We start from the raw sequence: 25,772 nt of genomic DNA, 5'->3' as shown, positions 1-25,772 counted from the left end.
ATTCATTTAGACTGTTTCGTAAATGAACTGGGATTACAACTTCTACACTAGATACTCAAAAGCAAGTACATCACTCATAGGTATTAGATTGATATCAATTGTGGTTGAGGTAACAATTGAATTCTCGAGCTGTAATGCAGAATGTTGAATACTCATCCGATCTGTGTGGATTCAGATCTCCCGCAGACACAAAGAAGCAGTGGCAGGCTGTTGCTGTGTGCAATCGGCGCTCTCTGGCTCGGTGCCAGGCAGTGGCCGGTGTGGCTGGCGAGAAGGAGAGGAGGGAGAGGTTCCTGCTGCGATGCGCTGCTGATGCTCTTTGAAGACCGGCTAGTTAGTGTTGGCTGAAACTAGCAGAGCTTGTGCACATGGAAAGTGACTGCGGGTCCAAGCCAGTCACACTCTTTAGATGGGAAGAAGACCAGTTCGTTCCCAATGTAGCGCTAGTCCTGAATCCTGAGATTCAGCTGTCGACAGTTCCGACCGTAGTTCACTCGTTGATCAGGCGACCTTTGGCGGTGGAGTACCGGTGGTTCACGAGGCTGTCAGCTGGGCTAACCTTGGGCAGATCTTTTTGTTAGGGGCACCTTCTGGGCATTGTGCTGCCTGTTTTATCTGGAGGAACTACGGTAGTTCAGTGGCTTAAAGTTCCGCGGGCATTCGAGACCCACGTGGGGTTACCCTGCCCTACCAGTTCCTGATTGGCTGATTGAGGTGGAGGATGAGTAACAGTGACCTCTGACCTTAGGGTTGTAAACCTTGGGATGAGCCTCTCCCATGGAATCTCCCAGACAGTAAGGCGCCAGAGATGACCATTTATTAGGGTGGCTGGTGAATCTCAGCCTTGGGAGCTGTTCCTTATCAGGAAACTCTATCAGCTAGCAAAACACCTTAAATGTGAACCAGATGGAATGGCCTCTCTGTATCCAGCTGCACTGAGATGAGGGAGAGAGGGACTGGCAAGGGAGCAGCAAACTTAATTCCTGTATTTTAAATACGCCTTGCCGCTACATAAGTGTCCTTAGAAGAAAAATATCTTCTATGATAGTGGTACAGTCCATCAAACCCCTCCTATAGCCTTTCAAAGAGAAAAAAAAAACTGACAACAAAGTATGTCTATGTGTGGTAATCAACCAGGTCTTACAAACATTCTTAAACCCTTCCACCTCCTTTCACTGCAAATGATTTGTACATGTTAGAAGGTTAATTTTGGCTTCTGATATTATGGTGGATTAAGAGTCCTGAAATCTTTGTAGAAGTACAAAGATGAAAGAAAGGGCAGTGTAATCATGGCCAAGAAAAGGCAAATGTTGGACTATCTGCTTGGATTGAATGGAGCAAAACGCAGGCAACTCCTTGAGCAGAACCTGCTTCACCCTTCAGACTGGGGTTTCTGAAGATCTGTACATTTGAACTTTCAAAGTGACTAAAGTAAAGGAGTTTTCCCTTTTTACCACATAATTCCCACAGATCAACACTAACAGAGAGCCTAATTCCAGCCAGGATTCAATCACTGTCTCTCAGGCATCCCAGCAGTGGATTTCATGACTTCAGAAAGCCATCTTCACTAGTGGAGAACTCAATGCTCTGAGGTTTACTGGCAGAGTCTCACACTGGGTAATGTTAGATGTTGATAAATAATGTCCTATGGAATTCTACTGTTGATAAACTCTACTATGGAACTGCGATGTGTCTTGAAAAAAATCTTCTATGATAGTGGTACAGTCCAGCACAGCCTTTAAAAGAGAAAAAAAACAAGGTAAGTCTGTGGTGTAATCAACTAGGTCTTGCAAACATACTTAACCTCTTCCAGCTACCAACATTACAAATGCTGTTTACACATTAGATGGTTATTTTTGGCTTCTGATATTATGGTGGATAAAGAGCCCTGGAATCTTTGTAGAAGGACAAAAGATGGAAAGAAAGGGCAGTGTAACCATGGCCAAGAGAAGGGAAATGTTGGAGAGATCTTTTTTCATTCACTTTTTATCATTGTTTTTACAGCCCAACAAAGATCAACATATATGAGCAGGCGTCCTGTGCCAAATCCAATCTGCCTTCCTTCCAAGCATAAAGGAATGTGAGTGAATTAAATATTGACATATGAAAATACACAAAAATATGCAATCACACTGTAGTGTGCTCTCTGAAGGCACCAGTTCTGTAGGGTTTGGGCATTTACTGGGACAATTATTAATTGTAGCAGTAAATCACAAAATTGATTCTTTTGATGGCTTTAGAATCCAACCATGCGACATAACTCGAACAACGCACACACACAGGTACTAATACACGAGGATACATTTATTAATACATAGAATATGCATATAAACCTAACAGATCTTATCGAGAGGGTTATCAGAATACAAAAGGTATATATTCAGTCAGATACAAAGTGTTACACATATCAAAAGGACATACGTTCAATATATCATTCATTTAGACCGTTTCGTAAATGAACTTGGTTATAACTTCTATATTAGATTCTCAAAACAAGTACATAACTCTTAGGAATTAAAGTGATATCAACTGGTTGGGATAACAATTGAATTCTCTAGCTGTAATGCAGTGAAGTTGAATACTCATCCAATCTCTGGGGATTCAGATCTCCTGCAGACTCAAAGAAACAGTTGCAGGCTGTTGCTGTCCAATCCGCGCTCTCTGGCTCGGTGCCAGGCTGTGCTGTGCGGCTTGTGACGGTGTGGTGCTGATGCTCACTGACCGGCTGGTTAGTGTTGGCTTTAACTAGCAAAGTTTGCGCACAGGAGAAAAGATGACTGTGGGTCCCAGCAAGTCAGGAAAAAGACCGGTTCGTTCCTGATGAAGCGCTAGTTCTGAATAGTGATTCAGCTGTCCACAGTTCCGACCTGTTCACGAGGCCTGCTGCTGGTGCTAACCTCGGGTGGATCCTCTGGTTACTCTCTGGCAACCTCCGCTCTAGACTCTTAGAACAAAGGAAAGTTCTGGCACTCGGACACACTGGCCGTTCCGTGGTTGTCCGGGCTGAGTCTCAAGATGGTCAGGAGGTGCGCTGTGAGAATGTCCTGCCCTTGGGAGCCTTCTGCTCCTGGGCCGTCCTGCCCTGGAATTCTCCTTTGAATTCCCTTTAGAAAAGTCCACAGAATTCTCCTGAATCTTACTACAGGCTCTCTGTGTTGCCTGTTTTTACCTGGAGGAACTCCAGCTCGTTGATTGGCTGAACGTTCCATGGGCATCAGAGTCCCACGTGGGTTACTTGGCCCTACCAGTCCCTGATTGGTTGATCAAGGTGAGATATGAGTCATTTACTCCTGACACCTAGGAATGCAGTCCATCTGGCACTCCCTAGACAGATAGGCGCCAATGGATGACCATTGATCATGATAGCCAGGCTTAGCTAAGTGCATCCCCCTTTGGGAGCTGTCCCTTATCAAAGGAAACCTTAAATCAGCCTGCATGAATAGTTTCTCTGTGGCTGCACCACAGAGATGAACAGAGATGGGGCCTCATTTGGGAAGGCTCAGAACACTTAATTCTTTCTTATTAATAAGCCTCGCCGCTACAACACATATGCAGTTTGAGCAAACATAAGACAATAACCAAGTACCACAAACTACCAGGCATCTAGTATCATTAGCAGTTCAGGTGGGGAGCTGCGTCACCATGTGTAGGCTGCAAAGGAACAAGTAATAGGTCTATTCCATGCTTAAAAGAAAAGAAAGAAAACACAACATTTCAGCCGTGGAGCCCTCACACCTGAAGAAGGCTCCACGGCTGAAACGTTGTGTTTTCTTTCTTCTCTTTTCATCTAGTGTCATTAGCCTTTTAACAGTTCCTGTCAAAATAAAATAGAAATGGATAACATTCTAGAGAGAGTTTGAAATACCAAGGTACAATTTAAAACATATCTCTTCCACTACAACCACAATATTTTGGAGAGATCGTTGAACCTCACTGTTCTGACATGTCCGTTAGCCTACGTCCTGCTTCAGCAATGAATGTGGCGGGGCATATTCTGAGGGAGATGAGGTCAATCAGGTGGCAGGAAATCCACGCTATGCTTTTTGCTTTTTTTGAGATCCTGAAAAGGACAGAGGGGCCATGTATATGTGTGCAGCTGGATATGTAATTGCAGGTGGTGTAGCAAATTCTGCTGAAGCCCCACTGCCTGGTGTGGACGGTAGCTGTGCATGTTGCAGCAGAATTGTGCATGTGAGATCAAGGGGGCATGTCATGTGTTTCAGCACTTCACTTCCTTCAGTAGCACATGATTCCCTGAGTTCTTTGGATGACCTTTGGACCGATCTTTCACGATGAAGAATTCCTTAAGAAGAATAGGTCTCAGCCCACCATCCCAATGCCTCCGTCTCAAAACAGCAACCTCCCACTGCCCTTAGTCTGCAAGGCAGTCCTTTCAAGTGTGATGACGACGCTGGGACCTTCGTTGCCTATTGTACGAGCTGAACTTTTGTGCTCATCAATTCAACGCTCTTTCCATCAACTCATCTTGTCTTTTGACGCTTCGTGTTTTGCGCTCCTTTGACTATCGGCATATCGGGTGACTGCAAACACTGAAGTTCTTGCTTACGGAGTGTGGAACATTGTTTTCAAGTGATCGCTGTTCTGTCATGTTGACGCCGAGTGAATCTTTCTTTGGCAACATGGGCAGGCCGACAGCAGCGCGAGCGAAAGTAATGGCAAATTTCTTGACTTATTTCTGAATGTGAATGTTCTTTAGGAAAGGGATGCGGCGTTGCTTCTCGCCCGTGTAAAGGTCACGCATTCCAGACGTGGTTATGAGTGAACAGTTGGCACAAGTGTCTGAAAAGAGCAAGAGAGGAAGCAACCCTGCCCCATGTGAGGAACAAACTCACGACCTTCAGATTATGAGATTGACACACTACCTACTACGCCAATGAGGCCGGCTGCAGTGCATGTGTCGGAAAGTTTGCCTCACGTGAATTACAGTCACCTGTACACTAATCTTGCGACGCCCTCTGCTGGATGTTGCATTTGCCTTTTGATCTCACCGATACTATTTTGGTCTGTTTCTGTTGCGAGTCCGTCTTTCAGATCTCACCTAGCACAAGTCTCTCTGGCTGAAGTGGCCTCTCTGCTTCAGCATCGTGCCCTCACTCAGCCATTAAAAATGTCACTCGGACTTCTGACATGCTGACATGAAATGTCAAGAGAGAGTGGCGGAGACGCTTAAGCCAGAGAGAAGATGAAAAGGGGGCATGGCTGCGAAATGCTTGACAGCTGCACGATGCTCTCCATGAAAGGCGTGACCACAGGCTAAAAGACACCTTTCAGCACATCAAGCTCTAAGCACACGCCTAGAGGACGCAGGAATTGATGCTGCTACTTCCCACATGCAAAGCAAGCGCTGTACCATACAAGCCAAACCCGCTTGCTGGGGCTTATGCCTCGGCGTCACCTAGTGCCGCTTGTTCCCCTCTTACCAGGCAAAGTTCACTGCCCTTCGTCTGCAAGGCAGTCGTGTAATTGCGGCTTTCTTGACTTATTGATGAAGGTCTGACTGGACGAGCGAATGACGCCTCTCCCCCATCCTCAAGCTCGCTGACAGATTGAAATAGCCAATGTTGCCGTGGCTCGTTTGTCTAGTGGTATGATTCTCGCTTAGGGTGCGAGAGGTCCCGGGTTCAACTCCCGGACGAGCCCTCGTGTGCTCTTTTCCTCCTCTTCCACAAGACTGGGAACTGATATCCACATCACTTCGCAGCGTCTGCTTATGGCAAATGATGGAATGTGACTAATGACTGAACGAGCCTGGCGAATTCTCATCACGTGGCACAATGAGAGCGTGCAGTCAGCTGTCCAAGGCGGCAACCTCATTGCTCGTTCAAAAGAACACGTACTGAAAACTCATCACCACTATGTTGTAGATGAGCACCGCGATCGCTTGTTGTCATACGTCCTTACTTGGGAAATGCAGAAGCAAAAACTGCCCTCTCTCAGCCACCGAAACGTGTGCGGCTCGCCTTGCGCTCTCTGCGCCTCGCATATTTGTGGAGCTGTCTGCTCTTCTTTCTGTTGAAGTACTCAAGTTACGGGACGTCCTGCAGCCTATGATGTTCTCACTGAGAGCTTTCAAGATTTGAAGGAAAACTACGAGCTTGATGGCTCAAGTCGAACAAATGTGATTGTTAAGCAATCGATGATCAAAAGCACATCTTCTAACAATTTGTGAGAGTATTATCAGCACTGTTTTCACTCGGATATACTTCTCACTTGCTAAGCTGACAAACTGGACGAGAAAATGCTGGAGACGCACTCAGTGCAGACTGAGGTTGGGAAGGAGGTGTGGCCCTTCAACGCTTGACAACTGAAGGACATTCTCTCCACAACGGAGGAGCACCTATCAGAAGTCGTAGAGGCTAAATGAGAGCACCGGGCTCCCAGAGCTCCAAACTCAGACCTGGAGGATGCGGGAATCAATCCCACTACCTCTCGCATGCTAAGTGAGCACTCTACCATTTGAGCTAATCCCCCTCGCTTCATGCTTCTCGGCATCATATCTTACCGCCTCTGCCGCTCTTGCCAGGCACCGCCCACTGCCCTTGGTCTGCAAGGCAGTCCTTTCAAGTGCAATGACGACGCCGGGACCTTCGTTGCCTATTGTACGAGCTGAACTTTTGTGCTCATCAATTCAACGCTCTTTCCATCAACTCATCTTGTCTTTTGACGCTTCGTGTTTTGCGCTCCTTTGACTATCGGCATATCGGGTGACTGCAAACACTGAAGTTCTTGCTTACGGAGTGTGGAACATTGTTTTCAAGTGATCGCTGTTCTGTCATGTTGACGCCGAGTGAATCTTTCTTTGGCAACATGGGCAGGCCGACAGCAGCGCGAGCGAAAGTAACGGCAAATTTCTTGACTTATTTCTGAATGTGAATGTTCTTTAGGAAAGGGATGCGGCGTTGCTTCTCGCCCGTGTAAAGGTCACGCATTCCAGACGTGGTTATGAGCGAACAGTTGGCGCAAGTGTCTGAAAAGAGCAAGAGAGGAAGCAACCCTGCCCCATGTGAGGAACAAACTCACGACCTTCAGGTTATGAGACTGACACACTACCAATTACACCAACAAGCCCAGCTGCAGTACACACACTGGAAAGTTTGCCTCACATGGATTTCAGTCGCCCGTTCCCTAATCTTTAGACGCCCTCTGCTGAATGTTGCATTTGCCTTTTGATCTCACCGATACATTTTTGGTCTGTTTCTGTTGCGAGTCCGTCTTTCAGATCTCACCTAGCACAAGTCTCTCTGGCTGAAGTGGCCTCTCTGCTTCAGCATCGTGCCCTCACTCAGCCATTAAAAATGTCACTCGGACTTCTGACATGCTGACATGAAATGTCAAGAGAGAGTGGCGGAGACGCTTAAGCTAGAGAGAAGATGAAAAGGGGGCGTGGCTGCGAAATGCTTGACAGCTGCACGATGCTCTCCATGAAAGGCGTGACCACAGGCTAAAAGACACCTTTCAGCACATCAAGCTCTAAGCACACGCCTAGAGGACGCAGGAATTGATGCTGCTACTTCCCACATGCAAAGCAAGCGCTGTACCATACAAGCCAAACCCGCTTGCTGGGGCTTATGCCTCGGCGTCACCTAGTGCCGCTTGTTCCCCTCTTACCAGGCAAAGTTCACTGCCCTTCGTCTGCAAGGCAGTCGTGTAATTGCGGCTTTCTTGACTTATTGATGAAGGTCTGACTGGACGAGCGAATGACGCCTCTCCCCCATCCTCAAGCTCGCTGACAGATTGAAATAGCCAATGTTGCCGTGGCTCGTTTGTCTAGTGGTATGATTCTCGCTTAGGGTGCGAGAGGTCCCGGGTTCAACTCCCGGACGAGCCCTCGTGTGCTCTTTTCCTCCTCTTCCACAAGACTGGGAACTGATATCCACATCACTTCGCAGCGTCTGCTTATGGCAAATGATGGAATGTGACTAATGACTGAACGAGCCTGGCGAATTCTCATCACGTGGCACAATGAGAGCGTGCAGTCAGCTGTCCAAGGCGGCAACCTCATTGCTCGTTCAAAAGAACACGTACTGAAAACTCATCACCACTATGTTGTAGATGAGCACCGCGATCGCTTGTTGTCATACGTCCTTACTTGGGAAATGCAGAAGCAAAAACTGCCCTCTCTCAGCCACCGAAACGTGTGCGGCTCGCCTTGCGCTCTCTGCGCCTCGCATATTTGTGGAGCTGTCTGCTCTTCTTTCTGTTGAAGTACTCAAGTTACGGGACGTCCTGCAGCCTATGATGTTCTCACTGAGAGCTTTCAAGATTTGAAGGAAAACTACGAGCTTGATGGCTCAAGTCGAACAAATGTGATTGTTAAGCAATCGATGATCAAAAGCACATCTTCTAACAATTTGTGAGAGTATTATCAGCACTGTTTTCACTCGGATATACTTCTCACTTGCTAAGCTGACAAACTGGACGAGAAAATGCTGGAGACGCACTCAGTGCAGACTGAGGTTGGGAAGGAGGTGTGGCCCTTCAACGCTTGACAACTGAAGGACATTCTCTCCACAACGGAGGAGCACCTATCAGAAGTCGTAGAGGCTAAATGAGAGCACCGGGCTCCCAGAGCTCCAAACTCAGACCTGGAGGATGCGGGAATCAATCCCACTACCTCTCGCATGCTAAGTGAGCACTCTACCATTTGAGCTAATCCCCCTCGCTTCATGCTTCTCGGCATCATATCTTACCGCCTCTGCCGCTCTTGCCAGGCACCGCCCACTGCCCTTGGTCTGCAAGGCAGTCCTTTCAAGTGCAATGACGACGCCGGGACCTTCGTTGCCTATTGTACGAGCTGAACTTTTGTGCTCATCAATTCAACGCTCTTTCCATCAACTCATCTTGTCTTTTGACGCTTCGTGTTTTGCGCTCCTTTGACTATCGGCATATCGGGTGACTGCAAACACTGAAGTTCTTGCTTACGGAGTGTGGAACATTGTTTTCAAGTGATCGCTGTTCTGTCATGTTGACGCCGAGTGAATCTTTCTTTGGCAACATGGGCAGGCCGACAGCAGCGCGAGCGAAAGTAACGGCAAATTTCTTGACTTATTTCTGAATGTGAATGTTCTTTAGGAAAGGGATGCGGCGTTGCTTCTCGCCCGTGTAAAGGTCACGCATTCCAGACGTGGTTATGAGCGAACAGTTGGCGCAAGTGTCTGAAAAGAGCAAGAGAGGAAGCAACCCTGCCCCATGTGAGGAACAAACTCACGACCTTCAGGTTATGAGACTGACACACTACCAATTACACCAACAAGCCCAGCTGCAGTACACACACTGGAAAGTTTGCCTCACATGGATTTCAGTCGCCCGTTCCCTAATCTTTAGACGCCCTCTGCTGAATGTTGCATTTGCCTTTTGATCTCACCGATACATTTTTGGTCTGTTTCTGTTGCGAGTCCGTCTTTCAGATCTCACCTAGCACAAGTCTCTCTGGCTGAAGTGGCCTCTCTGCTTCAGCATCGTGCCCTCACTCAGCCATTAAAAATGTCACTCGGACTTCTGACATGCTGACATGAAATGTCAAGAGAGAGTGGCGGAGACGCTTAAGCTAGAGAGAAGATGAAAAGGGGGCGTGGCTGCGAAATGCTTGACAGCTGCACGATGCTCTCCATGAAAGGCATGACCACAGGCTAAAAGACACCTTTCAGCACATCAAGCTCTAAGCACACACCTAGAGAATGCAGGAATTGATGCTGCTACTTCCCACATGCAAGGCAAGCGCTGTACCATACAAGCCAAACCCGCTTGCTGGGGCTTATGCCTCGGCGTCACCTAGTGCCGCTTGTTCCCCTCTTACCAGGCAAAGTTCACTGCCCTTCGTCTGCAAGGCAGTCGTGTAATTGCGGCTTTCTTGACTTATTGATGAAGGTCTGACTGGACGAGCGAATGACGCCTCTCCCCCATCCTCAAGCTCGCTGACAGATTGAAATAGCCAATGTTGCCGTGGCTCGTTGGTCTAGTGGTATGATTCTCGCTTAGGTGCGAGAGGTCCCGGGTTCAACTCCCGGACGAGCCCTCGTGTGCTCTTTTCCTCCTCTTCCACAAGACTGGGAACTGATATCCACATCACTTCGCAGTGTCTGCTTATGGCAAATGATGGAATGTGACTAATGACTGAACGAGCCTGGCGAATTCTCATCACGTGGCACAATGAGAGCGTGCAGTCAGCTGTCCAAGGCGGCAACCTCATTGCTCGTTCAAAAGAACACGTACTGAAAACTCATCACCACTATGTCGTAGATGAGCACCGCGATCGCTTGTTGTCATGCGTCCTTACTTGGGAAATGCAGAAGCAAAAACTGCCCTCTCTCAGCCACAGAAACGTGTGCGGCTCGCCTTGCGCTCTCTGCGCCTCGCATATTTGTGGAGCTGTCTGCTCTTCTTTCTGTTGAAGTACTCAAGTTACGGGGCGTCCTGCAGCCTATGATGTTCTCACTGAGAGCTTTCAAGATTTGAAGGAAAACTACGAGCTTGATGGCTCAAGTCGAACAAATGTGATTGTTAAGCAATCGATGATCAAAAGCACGTCTTCTAACAATTTGTGAGAGTATTATCAGCACTGTTTTCACTCGGATATACTTCTCACTTGCTAAGCTGACAAACTGGACGAGAAAATGCTGGAGACGCACTCAGTGCAGACTGAGGTTGGTAAGGAGGTGTGGCCCTTCAACGCTTGACAACTGAAGGACATTCTCTCCACAACGGAGGAGCACCTATCAGAAGTCGCAGAGGCTAAATGAGAGCACCGGGCTCCCAGAGCTCCAAACTCAGACCTGGAGGATGCGGGAATTGATCCCGCTACCTCTCGCATGCTAAGCGAGCGCTCTACCATTTGAGCTAATCCCCCTTGCTTCATGCTTCTCGGCATCATGTCTTACCGCCTCTGCCGCTCTTGCCAGGCACCGCCCACTGCCCTTGGTCTGCAAGGCAGTCCTTTCAAGTGCAATGACGACGCTGGGACCTTCGTTGCCTATTGTACGAGCTGAACTTTTGTGCTCATCAATTCAACGCTCTTTCCATCAACTCATCTTGTCTTTTGACGCTTCGTGTTTTGCGCTCCTTTGACTATCGGCATATCGGGTGACTGCAAACACTGAAGTTCTTGCTTACGGAGTGTGGAACATTGTTTTCAAGTGATCGCTGTTCTGTCATGTTGACGCCGAGTGAATCTTTCTTTGGCAACATGGGCAGGCCGACAGCAGCGCGAGCGAAAGTAACGGCAAATTTCTTGACTTATTTCTGAATGTGAATGTTCTTTAGGAAAGGGATGCGGCGTTGCTTCTCGCCCGTGTAAAGGTCACGCATTCCAGACGTGGTTATGAGCGAACAGTTGGCGCAAGTGTCTGAAAAGAGTAAGAGAGGAAGCAACCCTGCCCCATGTGAGGAACAAACTCACGACCTTCAGGTTATGAGACTGACGCACTACCAATTACGCCAACAAGCCCAGCTGCAGTACAGACACTGGAAAGTTTGCCTCACATGGATTTCAGTCGCCCGTTCCCTAATCTTTAGACGCCCTCTGCTGAATGTTGCATTTGCCTTTTGATCTCACCGATACATTTTTGGTCTGTTTCTGTTGCGAGTCCGTCTTTCAGATCTCACCTAGCACAAGTCTCTCTGGCTGAAGTGGCCTCTCTGCTTCAGCATCGTGCCCTCACTCAGCCATTAAAAATGTCACTCGGACTTCTGACATGCTGACATGAAATGTCAAGAGAGAGTGGCGGAGACGCTTAAGCCAGAGAGAAGATGAAAAGGGGGCGTGGCTGCGAAATGCTTGACAGCTGCACGATGCTCTCCATGAAAGGCGTGACCACAGGCTAAAAGACACCTTTCAGCACATCAAGCTCTAAGCACACGCCTAGAGGACGCAGGAATTGATGCTGCTACTTCCCACATGCAAAGCAAGCGCTGTACCATACAAGCCAAACCCGCTTGCTGGGGCTTATGCCTCGGCGTCACCTAGTGCCGCTTGTTCCCCTCTTACCAGGCAAAGTTCACTGCCCTTCGTCTGCAAGGCAGTCGTGTAATTGCGGCTTTCTTGACTTATTGATGAAGGTCTGACTGGACGAGCGAATTACGCCTCTCCCCCATCCTCAAGCTCGCTGACAGATTGAAATAGCCAATGTTGCCGTGGCTCGTTGGTCTAGTGGTATGATTCTCGCTTAGGTGCGAGAGGTCCCGGGTTCAACTCCCGGACGAGCCTTCGTGTGCTCTTTTCCTCCTCTTCCACAAGACTGGGAACTGATATCCACATCACTTCGCAGCGTCTGCTTATGGCAAATGATGGAATGTGACTAATGACTGAACGAGCCTGGCGAATTCTCATCACGTGGCACAATGAGAGCGTGCAGTCAGCTGTCCAAGGCGGCAACCTCATTGCTCGTTCAAAAGAACACGTACTGAAAACTCATCACCACTATGTCGTAGATGAGCACCGCGATCGCTTGTTGTCATGCGTCCTTACTTGGGAAATGCAGAAGCAAAAACTGCCCTCTCTCAGCCACCGAAACGTGTGCGGCTCGCCTTGCGCTCTCTGCGCCTCGCATATTTGTGGAGCTGTCTGCTCTTCTTTCTGTTGAAGTACTCAAGTTACGGGGCGTCCTGCAGCCTATGATGTTCTCACTGAGAGCTTTCAAGATTTGAAGGAAAACTACGAGCTTGATGGCTCAAGTCGAACAAATGTGATTGTTAAGCAATCGATGATCAAAAGCATGTCTTCTAACAATTTGTGAGAGTATTATCAGCACTGTTTTCACTCGGATATACTTCTCACTTGCTAAGCTGACAAACTGGACGAGAAAATGCTGGAGACGCACTCAGTGCAGACTGAGGTTGGGAAGGAGGTGTGGCCCTTCAACGCTTGACAACTGAAGGACATTCTCTCCACAACGGAGGAGCACCTAGCAGAAGTCGCAGAGGCTAAATGAGAGCACCGGGCTCCTAGAGCTCCAAACTCAGACCTGGAGGATGAGGGAATCGATCCCGCTACCTCTCGCATGCTAAGCGAGCGCTTTACCATTTGAGCTAATCCCCCTCGCTTCATGCTTCTCGGCATCATATCTTACCGCCTCTGCCGCTCTTGCCAGGCACCCCCCACTGCCCTTGGTCTGCAAGGCAGTCCTTTCAAGTGCGATGACGACGCTGGGAACTTCGTTGCCTATTGTACGAGCTGAACTTTTGTGATCATCAATTCAACGCTCTTTCCATCAACTCATCTTGTCTTTTGACGCTTCGTGTTTTGCGCTCCTTTGACTATCGGCATATCGGGTGACTGCAAACACTGAAGTTCTTGCTTACGGAGTGTGGAACATTGTTTTCAAGTGATCGCTGTTCTATCATGTTGACGCCGAGTGAATCTTTCTTTGGCAACATGGGCAGGCCGACAGCAGCGCGAGCGAAAGTAACGGCAAATTTCTTGACTTATTTCTGAATGTGAATGTTCTTTAGGAAAGGGATGCGGCGTTGCTTCTCGCCCGTGTAAAGGTCACGCATTCCAGACGTGGTTATGAGCGAAAAGTTGGCGCAAGTGTCTGAAAAGAGCAAGAGAGGAAGGAGCCCTGCCCCATGTGAGGAACAAACTCACGACCTTCAGGTTATGAGACTGACACACTACCAATTACGCCAACAAGCCCAGCTGCAGTACACACACTGGAAAGTTTGCCTCACATGGATTTCAGTCGCCCGTTCCCTAATCTTTAGACGCCCTCTGCTGAATGTTGCATTTGCCTTTTGATCTCACCGATACATTTTTGGTCTGTTTCTGTTGCGAGTCCGTCTTTCAGATCTCACCTAGCACAAGTCTCTCTGGCTGAAGTGGCCTCTCTGCTTCAGCATCGTGCCCTCACTCAGCCATTAAACATGTCACTCGGACTTCTGACATGCTGACATGAAATGTCAAGAGAGAGTGGCGGAGACGCTTAAGCTAGAGAGAAGATGAAAAGGGGGCGTGGCTGCGAAATGCTTGACAGCTGCACGATGCTCTCCATGAAAGGCGTGACCACAGGCTAAAAGAAACCTTTCAGCACATCAAGCTCTAAGCACACGCCTAGAGGACGCAGGAATTGATGCTGCTACTTCCCACATGCAAAGCAAGCGCTGTACCATACAAGCCAAACCCGCTTGCTGGGGCTTATGCCTCGGCGTCACCTAGTGCCGCTTGTTCCCCTCTTACCAGGCAAAGTTCACTGCCCTTCGTCTGCAAGGCAGTCGTGTAATTGCGGCTTTCTTGACTTATTGATGAAGGTCTGACTGGACGAGCGAATGACGCCTCTCCCCCATCCTCAAGCTCGCTGACAGATTGAAATAGCCAATGTTGCCGTGGCTCGTTGGTCTAGTGGTATGATTCTCGCTTAGGGTGCGAGAGGTCCCGGGTTCAACTCCCGGACGAGCCCTCGTGTGCTCTTTTCCTCCTCTTCCACAAGACTGGGAACTGATATCCACATCACTTCGCAGCGTCTGCTTATGGCAAATGATGGAATGTGACTAATGACTGAACGAGCCTGGCGAATTCTCATCACGTGGCACAATGAGAGCGTGCAGTCAGCTGTCCAAGGTGGCAACCTCATTGCTCGTTCAAAAGAACACGTACTGAAAACTCATCACCACTATGTCGTAGATGAGCACCGCGATCGCTTGTTGTCATGCGTCCTTACTTGGGAAATGCAGAAGCAAAAACTGCCCTCTCTCAGCCACAGAAACGTGTCCGGCTCGCCTTGCGCTCTCTGCGCCTCGCATATTTGTGGAGCTGTCTGCTCTTCTTTCTGTTGAAGTACTCAAGTTACGGGGCGTCCTGCAGCCTATGATGTTCTCACTGAGAGCTTTCAAGATTTGAAGGAAAACTACGAGCTTGATGGCTCAAGTCGAACAAATGTGATTGTTAAGCAATCGATGATCAAAAGCACGTCTTCTAACAATTTGTGAGAGTATTATCAGCACTGTTTTCACTCGGATATACTTCTCACTTGCTAAGCTGACAAACTGGACGAGAAAATGCTGGAGACGCACTCAGTGCAGACTGATGTTGGGAAGGAGGTGTGGCCCTTCAACGCTTGACAACTGAAGGACATTCTCTCCACAACGGAGGAGCACCTATCAGAAGTCGCAGAGGCTAAATGAGAACACCGGACTCCCAGAGCTCCAAACTCAGACCTGGAGGATGCGGGAATCGATCCCGCTACCTCTCGCATGCTAAGCGAGCGCTCTACCATTTGAGATAATCCCCCTTGCTTCATGCTTCTCGGCATCATGTCTTACCGCCTCTGCCGCTCTTGCCAGGCACCGCCCACTGTCCTTGGTCTGCAAGGCAGTCCTTTCAAGTGCGATGACGACGCTGGGACCTTCGTTGCCTATTGTACGAGCTGAACTTTTGTGCTCATCAATTCAACGCTCTTTCCATCAACTCATCTTGTCTTTTGACGCTTCGTGTTTTGCGCTCCTTTGACTATCGGCATATCGGGTGACTGCAAACACTGAAGTTCTTGCTTACGGAGTGTGGAACATTGTTTTCAAGTGATCGCTGTTCTATCATGTTGACGCCGAGTGAATCAGTGTTCTGATGTGTGACAGTGACAGTGAAGCTCTGCTCTGTGTGCTTTAGGAGAGCTGATGTCCTCTGTGAAAGAAGAGGCCCCAGAGTACTATGACGATGCTGTAACTATACCTCAGAGTCCAGATGCCTTGTCAGGTGGGTTATTTCAGTCCAGTCCCAAAGAGAAACCTTGTACCAATCCCAGAAACTCTGAGTCTCTCTCCTCTATGTACTGCAGACCACATCACACTGAGTCTGTTTATTCTGCTGCCAGTGTCCAGCTCCTCTTCAAATATTTCACAAGGATACAAAGCATTGCCTTCTCTGTTCTGATACAGGCTGCACTGTTGTCAGTCACCATCTCAATTTAAAAAAATGGAATGGGTTTGAAATGTATTATATAATCAGGTTGCCTGATCCCCTGTATTTTAAATCTGATGTGTAACAGTAAAACTGTCTCTGTGTGCTTCAGGAGAGCTGATGTCTTCTGTGAAAGAAGAGGCTCCAGAGTACTATGATGATGCTGTAACTGTGCCCCAGAGCCCAGACACAGTGTCAGGTGAGTTATCATAAATAAGACTTGGTAGTACACTCTGTACCAGCCTGCATTAGCCTTTGTCATTAGAAATAAACACTACCTGGAAGAGAAATAGTCTCTGACAAGCCAGTATGTGTCAGAATGACAGCGAGATTACTGACCTGCTCTTCTGTTCACAGGGAGACTCCTCTCTGATGCGGCACCTTCTGGATACAGTGTGGATGACAGTGAGGGAGACCCCACTTTAGGTAAAGGGGACTACAGCCAGGGATCTCGGTGTGAGTGAGGTAGTTCAGGGATGAAGAAGATGATCCCCAGTAATCAATCGCTGTGCCACTCTCATCCAAGACAAGAGGGCACCAGGTCTAAGTGGTGGCTCAAATTGTGCTGTGTCCTGCATGGATCAATAGTAGCTAATACAGAGTCCTGATTGCCACAAGATTTAAATGCTTAGATCAGGGTCTCAGCTAAACCCACCCACTGTCACACCCAGCCAATCGTATGCTTTCAGTATTGTTTTCTGACCATAGTCCAGCCAATCCCTGACCAGGAGTCCTGAACTCTACATGTCAGCCTAGTGTTTCCCTGTCCTGTGTGGCCCTGCTAGAGACCTGAGGTCTTTACACCTGGATCAGCTACTGATCTGACCACAGAGAGGTCTTCAGAAACTCAAACAGAATTACTTATTTTAGAAAATACTGTCAAAGCTTTTCTGCACTCTGGTTTTAGAACACTGGTAAATTTTTGGTAAGTAAAATCTGAAGTACTAAAAGTTGTTCTAAAAGATAATTTTTTAATTTTAATTAAAATTAATTCCTATAAAGGCTTTTGGATTATAATATGCTTTCAATAACGTATTCATCTGACAAATCGTATTCACCTGTCTTAATTATAACATTATTTTTTGTGATCCTGTCTAAGATTATTTGTTTATATAATTAATGGTTGTTAAAATCACACATATACAACTTAAAAAAAAAACAACATACTATACCCATGCATAAAAATTCATGGGTCCAATTCTAAACCAAAAATATCATCTAAGAGAGTCATCCCTGTCCATCAGCTGTCCACTGCCAGTCTCTTAGTCTGTGTCTCTCTATCAGGTGTCCTCCAAACTGGCCCTGGAGTGGACAGGGTCCTGCCCACATTGCCATCTGAGGAAGGAGTCTCTACCCCTGACAGGACTGACTATGATGATGTTGAGGACGAGTCTCAGGGAGAGGATGGGTGCTGTGGGACTGACAGGGCTGTCTGGGAGAAGCTCCTCCTGCAGATCTAGACAAAGAAGAGCTTCACCAACAGAGTCACACAGTCTTAGAGCAGCTCTGAGCACTGAGACTGTCTGTGACCTGAGTCCACTTCACTCTATTGTTTCCACACTGACACTTTCTGTGACCTGAGTCCACTTCACTCCACTGTTTCCACACTGTCCTCACTGTCTGTGTTTGCAGGACCTGCAGCTTGTTTTTTATAAAAGGAAGACCCTGAAAATTCTGTTTCTGCTTCTTTCCACAATGTGTATTTCAGGTATGAATAGATCCATTGATGTACGATTCTGAAAGTAATATTTTTGATACACATTTGTATGCATCTTATTAAAATTTTGGTTTGCAATAAACTGTTTAAAGTCATTTTTGTCATTTTATTCTGACGTGCAATATTAAAAGATTGTCTATAAAAACATGACGTAGCCCTTGGCCAATCAAACAATAAATTCAACCCCAGAGAAAAAAGGAAACATGAATGTAACACTGTACACTGTAGACAAAGCCAGACACAGCATCTCCAAAGAGACACACCTGACTGTATTTTATTAGAAATGACAACACCCAAGATTAAAGCGTCATGAAAGGAATATGGAGCAAAATTCTGGCTTAACCCGCTCGGCTGAGGGCTGACCTGCTGGCCATAGGACGAGGAGTCAGGGCCCCCATGCAGGGTGACCAAGGGCCAGCTGCAGAGGTGGGATGCAAGAGACATGCAAGAGAGAAAGATAGGGATCCCGTAGGGATTTATAGCGTTTTGGGAGAGAAATGGATGTGTTGTTACAAACAAATAAGTTCTGGACCCCGTAATGAAGCTGAACAAGTGAGTTTTATTGCATGCAAAAAACATCTTGATAGAGCCAATCCGAAATAAAGGCTGAGTTTTCAATAGGGTCTACAGATATGTGCAGCAAAATAAGATCAGGCCTCCAGGAGTTTAGCAAAAATAATTTTTGAAAGAAAATAGCTTTCTCTATATTCATCTAAAATATCTGATTCAATCACTTTCTAATTTATTATTTAGCTAAAATTGCTGATTCAATCACCGCCATGTGGGTAAAATGTCTGCACAGCCACGCAGCATGATGACGTCATTAGTTGGCACTGCAGCGGCTTCAAAACAACTGAGGAGCTGAGCTGAGAAAGAGGAGATTCTGCAGCTGGATATAAACCTCACTGCATCTGCTAGTACCACCTAGTCGGGAGAAGTGAATCGCCATCAAACTAAACTGTGTGTGAATTCCATGTAATTATAAATGTATTTCCACAGGTTAAACCTACATAATTGTGTACATTATTCTCAGTGCAATTCAGATTTGGTTACTGTTTCTATCGAACTGATTAGAAAATCTGCACACCCGTGCAAAAATAAAAATGGAGGAGAAAAATGTTTATCCAGGGAAATTACTTTTGCAGTAAAAAGTGATACTCCATTTTCCATTTCTTATGATCAACCTGTTCATCATCATCCCCATTCTGTTGACAACTGATTCTGTGACTACTGGAGGCCCGAACGGGACTACTCAGTTTCTGAAAAGCAGACAGAAGAGAGAGGTTGTTTCCCCACTGGATTAGCTGAATGAGACTGATCATGCTGATTTCCAGGATAATTTGTGGTATCATTACATGAACTATACTGTGAAAAGTATTCGACCAAATGCGTCCTGTTAGGTGTGTAGCTTGATGCCTCATTCTACTGCCTCTCCTGGTAGGTTGAGTCCGCATCCTGTGGCGGGACTCTTCTCGAAATGTATAGGTCTAAGTCTCCAATCTGTAGCTAATGCTCGCTGGCTGCAAATAACCCGCTATGAAATGTACACCTTTATTAATATAACGCTGGATGGCCTCGACGCAATTAAACAAGAATTAAGAGGAGTCAGGCTTATGGCATTGTAAAATAGGTTTATGCTAGGCCTCCAGAATGCAGCCTCTGAAGGAGTGTGTGCTCTGATAGGCGATTTGTGCTGTACCTACAGTATATCCCTGCTAATGCTGATGACCATGGTAACCTCACCCTCGCAATACACCAGCTGAAAGAACTTAAGGACAAAGTAAATCAAGAGCGGGGCATTGGCAATGAGTTCCCCTTCTTTTCATGGTTAAAATTGTTATTCGGGTCATGGGGAATGTTTTTCTTGAAACTATTCATGTCTGTTATTATAGTGTTTTTGCTGCTCTGTTGTTGTATAACTTGTATTATCCCTATGCTTCAATCTATGGTAAAGACTCATTAATATGCACTGATTAGAATAGACTCCCATGAGCCCTGGGACCCTCCAGGTGACCCCTACGAGGACTCCATAGTGAAAAAGCATTTTAAGGATAAAAAGGAGGGAATGTAATGGAAAGTTACTAAAGAAAAGTGTTTAATCCTAAAAATGTTGTTTACGGGCAATATTAAAGCAGCTGGATTCTGTGAACAAAGTGTGATAGTACCCAGCGGGTCAAGGGCACGGGATGTTCGAAGAATATGTTTATCTCTGCACCAGCAAAAAGGCGATGCAAAACTGCATGTAGCTGTCTTCTCTGTCCTTCAAGGCTTAGACCTATAAGTACTGGAAAATTACTGCCTCGCCTGTCTTTGTATTACTAACCAACCATAATGAAGTAAACAAGTTGAGCTGTTGCATCAGCTAAGTGTGTAAAATAAGGGACCTTTCCCTATTTTACTTTGGAAATCAGCCCCCACTTGCTGCACAGACTAGTGGTTGCTGTTGTGCAATATTATTTTTCATTTTGTTACAATGGACTTCACAGTGCTCCTAGGAAGGTTCAAAGCTTTGTAAATCTTTTTATAACCTTCTCCAGCTTTTTTCCTCCTAACAACTTCATCTCGAAGTTCCATAGGCAGCTCCTTGGTCTTCATGACAGTAGGACTGATCTGATCTGCTGTTTTAGTTGTGAGACCTCACAGTCAGTGATATTTATTGTGCAGTCAAGCAATTGAATACAGGTGTACCTTGTTAACATTTAGTGGGATCTCTCAAGATAACGGACCCAAATTAGGTTGCTAAAACAAAGGGAGTGAATACTTATCAATTAAGTAATTTTCCATTTTATTTTTAATAGATGTCTTCAGAATTTTAAATACTTAATTTCATTTGAACATTATAGAGAATTGCTTCTACAGGAGAGAAAAAAAATTAAACATTTTAATATGATTTAATTTGACCTTGCAACACAGCAGAATGAGAAATAAACAATGGGGTGTGAATACGTTCTGAAGGCACAGTATATATTGCTGTCCTGTCTCGTTTAAAAAAATAGTTGCATTGAAAAAAAAAACAAAGATATGGAATTATTAGTGATGGTGCCAAAATAGATTTTCTACTTAAAAGAGATTCATACAATATCGTATTCTTTTCGCAAGTACTTTGAGCTTTTTTGTAGAATTTAATCAGATGTGTGACTTTTATTTTTCCTGTGACAGTTAAGAATCCTTATCTGTTTTATACACATTTCTTGCTTAACATGGTAAGTTAAAAGCTGTTACAAAATTACAAGCCTATTCAATGAGAACAGTCTTAACTGTAAATTAAACTTAACATCCCAAGACTATAAAGGAATAAAACATTAATTCAATTTAGACCTAATTCATTTTAAAATTGAAAAAAACTAAAAGTAAAAAGCATTATATATTTTAGTATACAAATAAATTTAACTGTGTGACAAGAACTATTTCTGTTTTAGTCAACCATAAGGAAGAATACAGTCAAAATTTAGTTGACTAGACAAACTCAACAGTGGGTGACTACAAAGTGACTATGACTAAAAGACATCTTAGGAACAAGTAAAGGTTTATTCCATGCTGAAAAGAGAAGAAAAGAAACATTTCGGCTGTGGAGCCTTCTTTGGATGTCACATGCTGACGCATCTACCAACTTGAACTAAAAGACATTTTAAGTCACCTGACTGGATAAAACTCTTTCCACACTGACTGCAGCTGAATTATCTCCTGCATGAATATGCTGGTGGGCTCTCAAGGTACCTGAATGACTAAAACTCTTCTCACACTGACTGCAGCTGAATGGTCTCTCTCCTGTGTGTATGCGCTGGTGGGTTAGTAAGGTACTTGAATGACTAAAACTCTTCCCACACTGACCGCAGATGAACGGTCTCTCTCCTGTGTGAATGCGCTGGTGTGAATGTAAGTGGCTTATCTGACTAAAATTCTTCCCACACTGACTGCAGCTGAATGGTCTCTCTCCTGTGTGAATGCGCTGGTGGGTTATTAAGGTACATGACCGACTAAAACTCTTCCCACACTGACCGCAGATGAACGGTCTCTCTCCTGTGTGTCTGTGCTGGTGTAATTGTAAATGGCGTATCTGACTATAACTCTTCCCACACTGACTGCAGCTGAATGGTCTCTCTCCTGTGTGAATGCGCTGGTGGATTATTAAGCTACGTGACTGACTAAAACTCTTCCCACACTGACTGCAGACGAACGGTCTCTCGCCTGTGTGAATGTGCTGGTGTGATTGTAAGTGGCTTATCTGACTAAAGTTCTTCCCACACTGACTGCAGCTGAATGGTCTCTCTCCTGTGTGAATGCGCTGGTGTCTTTTTAAGTCACCTGACCTATTAAAATTCTTACCACACTGACTGCAGCTGAAAGGTCTCTCTCCTGTGTGAAGGTGCTGGTAGGGCTGTGAAATGCTAGACTGACAGTAAGGCTGCTCCCCCATGTGCCATAATGGTAGTTTGTCCACTCCATCTGAGCAAGGCCTTGACCGATTCTTCCTTTTCCTCTGATCGTGCTGCTGTAACTCAGTACTGTTCTCTTCACCAGATACATCAGTCTGCTGCTCTGCATGGTCAATCAACTGGGGCTCCGTGTCATGCTCTGTAAGATTAAACTCACCCAGTTCTTCTTTGTGCTCTAGTACAGAGACACTTCCCAGTTCATTACAACCTTGTGTAATATTTTTTGTGTCCAGATTATTAATCTTCTCTGTAAAATCATCACATACTAAGAGCCCAGGTGTCTCACTCTCAGGCTCAGTCTTCATCATGGGCACAGAGCCCAGATCCTCCACACTCTGTCTGCTCTCTGTGTGCTGCTCACTGAATGTCTCTTTCCCTTCTGCAGCAGTAAGCTCTGTCTCCTGCATCAAACTGGAGCCCCACTCCTCCTCACTGTGCTGCTGTTCAAGAGGAGCCCTGTCCCCAGCATTAGGGAGAGCACTGGTCTCTGAGCCTGTAAACACAGGACAAGAAAACAAGGCCTTCAAAATAATAATACATTTTATTTTAGTAGCAGCTTTAAAGGTGGCTTCTTAAAGCGCTTTACCAATAACAAAAAATACATCATATAAGCACGATGAGAATACACAATTTGAGGAGACAGTAGATGGTGGTACTGAGTACAGTAGGAACAGAGGGGTCAAGAACAGAACCAGTTAAATAAAGGCTGTTCTAAAGAATAAGGTTTTGAGTCTGGATTTGAAGGAGTTTAGAGAAGGTGACTCAATTATATCCTTGGGAAGAGAGTTCCAAAGCTTGGGGGCATAACAGGAGAACGCCCTGTCACCCAGAGAGTGTAGACGGACTGGGGGACAGATAGGAGACCAGAATTAGAAGAACGAAGACGGCAAGATGGGGAGTAGGATGATAACTCAGACAGGTACTGAGGTGCAAAGCGAGCAGGAGGATTTTTAAGTCGACACAAAACATGACAGGAAGCCAGTGCAAGGACTCCAGTATAGCAGTAACGTGAACACTTGTACTAGACTTGGTCAGGATTCTGGCTGCCAAATTTTGGATATACTGGAGTTTGTTCAATGTGGACTTAGAAACCCCAGAGAGTAGAGCGTTACAATAGTCGATTTGGGAGCAGCCAAAACTTTTCAGCCACTGATAACATGGGGCGTAGTCGTGGTTTTCGAGGTGAAAGAAATATGTTTTGACAACATACTACATATGTTGGTTGAAAGTCAAACATCCCCAAAGTTTTTCAATTTAGACTGAAGCTCAATTACAGGACCATCTACAGATAGAGTTACAGCAATGGTTTTACAAAGTTGATGGGTGGTGCCAATAAGCATGACTTCAGTCTTGTCACAGTTAAGATAAAGACATTTTGAGTCATCCAAGTTTTTATATATTTTATAATTTTATAAGAGGGGTTAATACAGAGACTGACTAGACACTTCAGCACATTAACACTGCACTGAGAGAGAGAGGGGTTAATACAGACACATTGACTAGACACTACAGCACATTAACACTGCACTGAGAGAGAGAGGGGTTAATACAGACACACTGACTAGACACTACAGCACATTAACACTGCAGTGAAAGATAGAGGGTTTAATACAGACTGACTGACTGGACACTACAGTACTTTAATAGTGTAGTGAGGGGGGGGGGTGAATACAGACAAACTTACTGGATTCATACAGACAAAATCCCTGGAGAACTGAGATATAATTAGTATACATATAAAAATCTAAACCAAAACAAGTTAAATACAATATGTGTAAACCGTGTTTCCTAATGACGTCGGATTACACACTGATTCAGTGAAACAACTGAATCTGAATGAGGTGTTTTCAGCACCGTAACCGGCCAAAATAGTTCAGTTTTCAGTAAAGAATCGCGTTGCTACATCACACAAGTCTTTCCCACTTCACTCTGCAATCTCTCCATCTCTCCACTATATTCTCACATCTTTCGGAAAGTTTTTTAAAGACAGTTTGATAGTTTGTTAGAACGCGTACTGATAATGAGAATGTTTACTCTTGTGAGATGTTTTCTTTAAAATGAAGCGTGTTTTTTTAAAATCTCACGAGGAAGTTAAAAATACTGGTTTTAAACGCACTCATACAAGTCACCACACTGACCTGACAGCTCCAGTTTCGTGTCCATTTCTTTTTTTATTTCTGCAGTGACTTCACATGGAAGCGCCTGGGTACCCTGATCTCCTCCTGCTCCCGACTCCTCCCACAGCTGCAATCTCCACTTCAGGCTCTCGTTTTCCTTCTTCAGCTGCGCCATTTCACTCCCGACACTGTCTTCCACACACTGTGTGATTTTAATCACGGCCCGTCTCACCAGAATCTGGGAGACGCCGCGGAGTTTGCCTTGAAACTCGTCCTCGGTGTCAGACATCCTGTTTCCAAAAAGTTCTGAAACTTCATACACGATCGATTTGAGCAAAACCTGCATGAACGAGTCAAGCTGGGTTTGCAGATTTAACAAGCACTCCGCCATCCTTCTTCAGAGTCGGTCAGAAACAAAGGCAGACTTGCGAAGTTTAAACAGAATAACTTTCTTCTTTATTTTTATTCTTCACAGATCCTGTTGTCAGGGCTGTGATCAGTTCAAGCACGAACACAGCCGACAAGACGCTACGTATTCAGAAACTAAAGCTATTAAAAAAAACAACAACTTTCTTATTTATGTAAAGAAAATGATTCAATCGCCAACACGTGGGTGAAAGATATGCAGTGTCGCGCAGTATGATGACATCATCCACTAGCGCGGCCGCGACTTCAAAACAACCGAGAAGCGGGGCTGAGAAAGAGGAGTTTCTGCAGCCGGATATAAACTTCACTGCACCTCCTAGCGCCACCTAGTCAAGAGGAGTGAATCACCTGCGACTTGCGCCGTTCGCAAGCCTGAATTTTGTGAAACGGAACAAATTTATTTTTTTGCCCTTGCACAACGAAAACGTCTCAAGTGGATCTTTATTCTACATCTCCCTATGCAGGTTTTTTGTAAAAGAAAAAAAATGCTGTCATTTTCTTGCCAGCTGACAGTATTTATTCTTCACCGATAAGCAAGATTTGTATTTCTTATTTCGGAAAAAATAATTCTTCGAAAAACAAGTTGTTCCAGAAAGGAAATCAATACTTGCATTTAACAAAATCAAGCTATATGTGATTGTCCTTAATTATGTATGGAGTCTGGCAAAGAATAGTGTGGTCTGTGTCTTTAGGTACTGAAAGCAACTGACGAGTTTAGGTGCTCTTAGGTATTTCCTGGAGATCAGGTCTAAATTAACATCAAAGGAACCAAGTAAAGGTTTATTCCCTGTCACATAAGAAGGCTCCACAGCTGGAATGTTGTGTTTCCTTCTCTTGTGGGATTCACTTTACACCTTAACACCTTATCTAGGGGGATTGTAGTCTGTTATGTGTTTGCTGGAGATCTGGTCTAAATTAACATCAAAGGAACATTTAAAGGTTTATTCCACGTCACACCCGAAGAAGGGTCCACGTTGTGTTTCCTTCTCTTTTCAGCATGGAATAAACCTATACTTTTTCCTTTGCAGCCCACGCATGCTGATGCAGCCCTCTACGTAAATTACCTTCGGCTGTGGACCTCCAGCTGACCTGCACACAAATATATGAGGAGGTCTACTGAGACAAGAGGAGTACGATAGAGTACCGAAGACTTGAAAAAGCTCTTGCAT

The 25,772-nt window shown here is 45.6% G+C and overlaps 1 protein-coding gene and 5 non-coding genes across 6 annotated transcripts; 3 read left to right on the top strand and 3 right to left on the bottom strand.

Annotated features, from left to right (window-relative positions):
• The first annotated feature begins 5,589 nt into the window (after window positions 1-5,589).
• trnap-agg (transfer RNA proline (anticodon AGG)) lies at window positions 5,590-5,661 on the top strand. The gene has a single exon. It is a non-coding gene; the product is annotated as a tRNA-Pro (tRNA).
• Window positions 5,662-7,777: 2,116 nt separating this feature from the next.
• On the top strand, window positions 7,778-7,849 carry trnap-agg (transfer RNA proline (anticodon AGG)). Its single transcript has one exon. It is a non-coding gene; the product is annotated as a tRNA-Pro (tRNA).
• A 2,945-nt stretch (window positions 7,850-10,794) lies between these two features.
• trnaa-agc (transfer RNA alanine (anticodon AGC)) lies at window positions 10,795-10,867 on the bottom strand. The gene has a single exon. It is a non-coding gene; the product is annotated as a tRNA-Ala (tRNA).
• A 3,472-nt stretch (window positions 10,868-14,339) lies between these two features.
• trnap-agg (transfer RNA proline (anticodon AGG)) lies at window positions 14,340-14,411 on the top strand. Its single transcript has one exon. It is a non-coding gene; the product is annotated as a tRNA-Pro (tRNA).
• Window positions 14,412-15,169: 758 nt separating this feature from the next.
• trnaa-agc (transfer RNA alanine (anticodon AGC)) lies at window positions 15,170-15,242 on the bottom strand. Its single transcript has one exon. It is a non-coding gene; the product is annotated as a tRNA-Ala (tRNA).
• Window positions 15,243-20,395: 5,153 nt separating this feature from the next.
• Window positions 20,396-24,821, bottom strand: LOC148825242 (uncharacterized). The gene is made up of 2 exons (XM_088926472.1): window positions 24,199-24,821; window positions 20,396-22,553 (listed from the first exon to the last, which is right to left on the bottom strand). Exons 1-2 carry the CDS (start codon window positions 24,566-24,568, stop codon window positions 21,253-21,255), a joined length of 1,671 nt encoding a protein of 556 aa, XP_088782598.1. The 5' UTR covers window positions 24,569-24,821; the 3' UTR covers window positions 20,396-21,252.
• Between the last annotated feature and the right edge of the window lie 951 nt (window positions 24,822-25,772).

Source organism: Atractosteus spatula, chromosome 10 (assembly GCF_055471065.1).
Source record: "Atractosteus spatula isolate fAtrSpa1 chromosome 10, fAtrSpa1.hap1, whole genome shotgun sequence".
NCBI classification, from domain to species: Eukaryota; Metazoa; Chordata; class Actinopteri; order Semionotiformes; family Lepisosteidae; genus Atractosteus; species Atractosteus spatula.
Note: the sequence above shows the minus strand (reverse complement) of the source record. Positions and strands in the feature narration are given on the sequence as shown.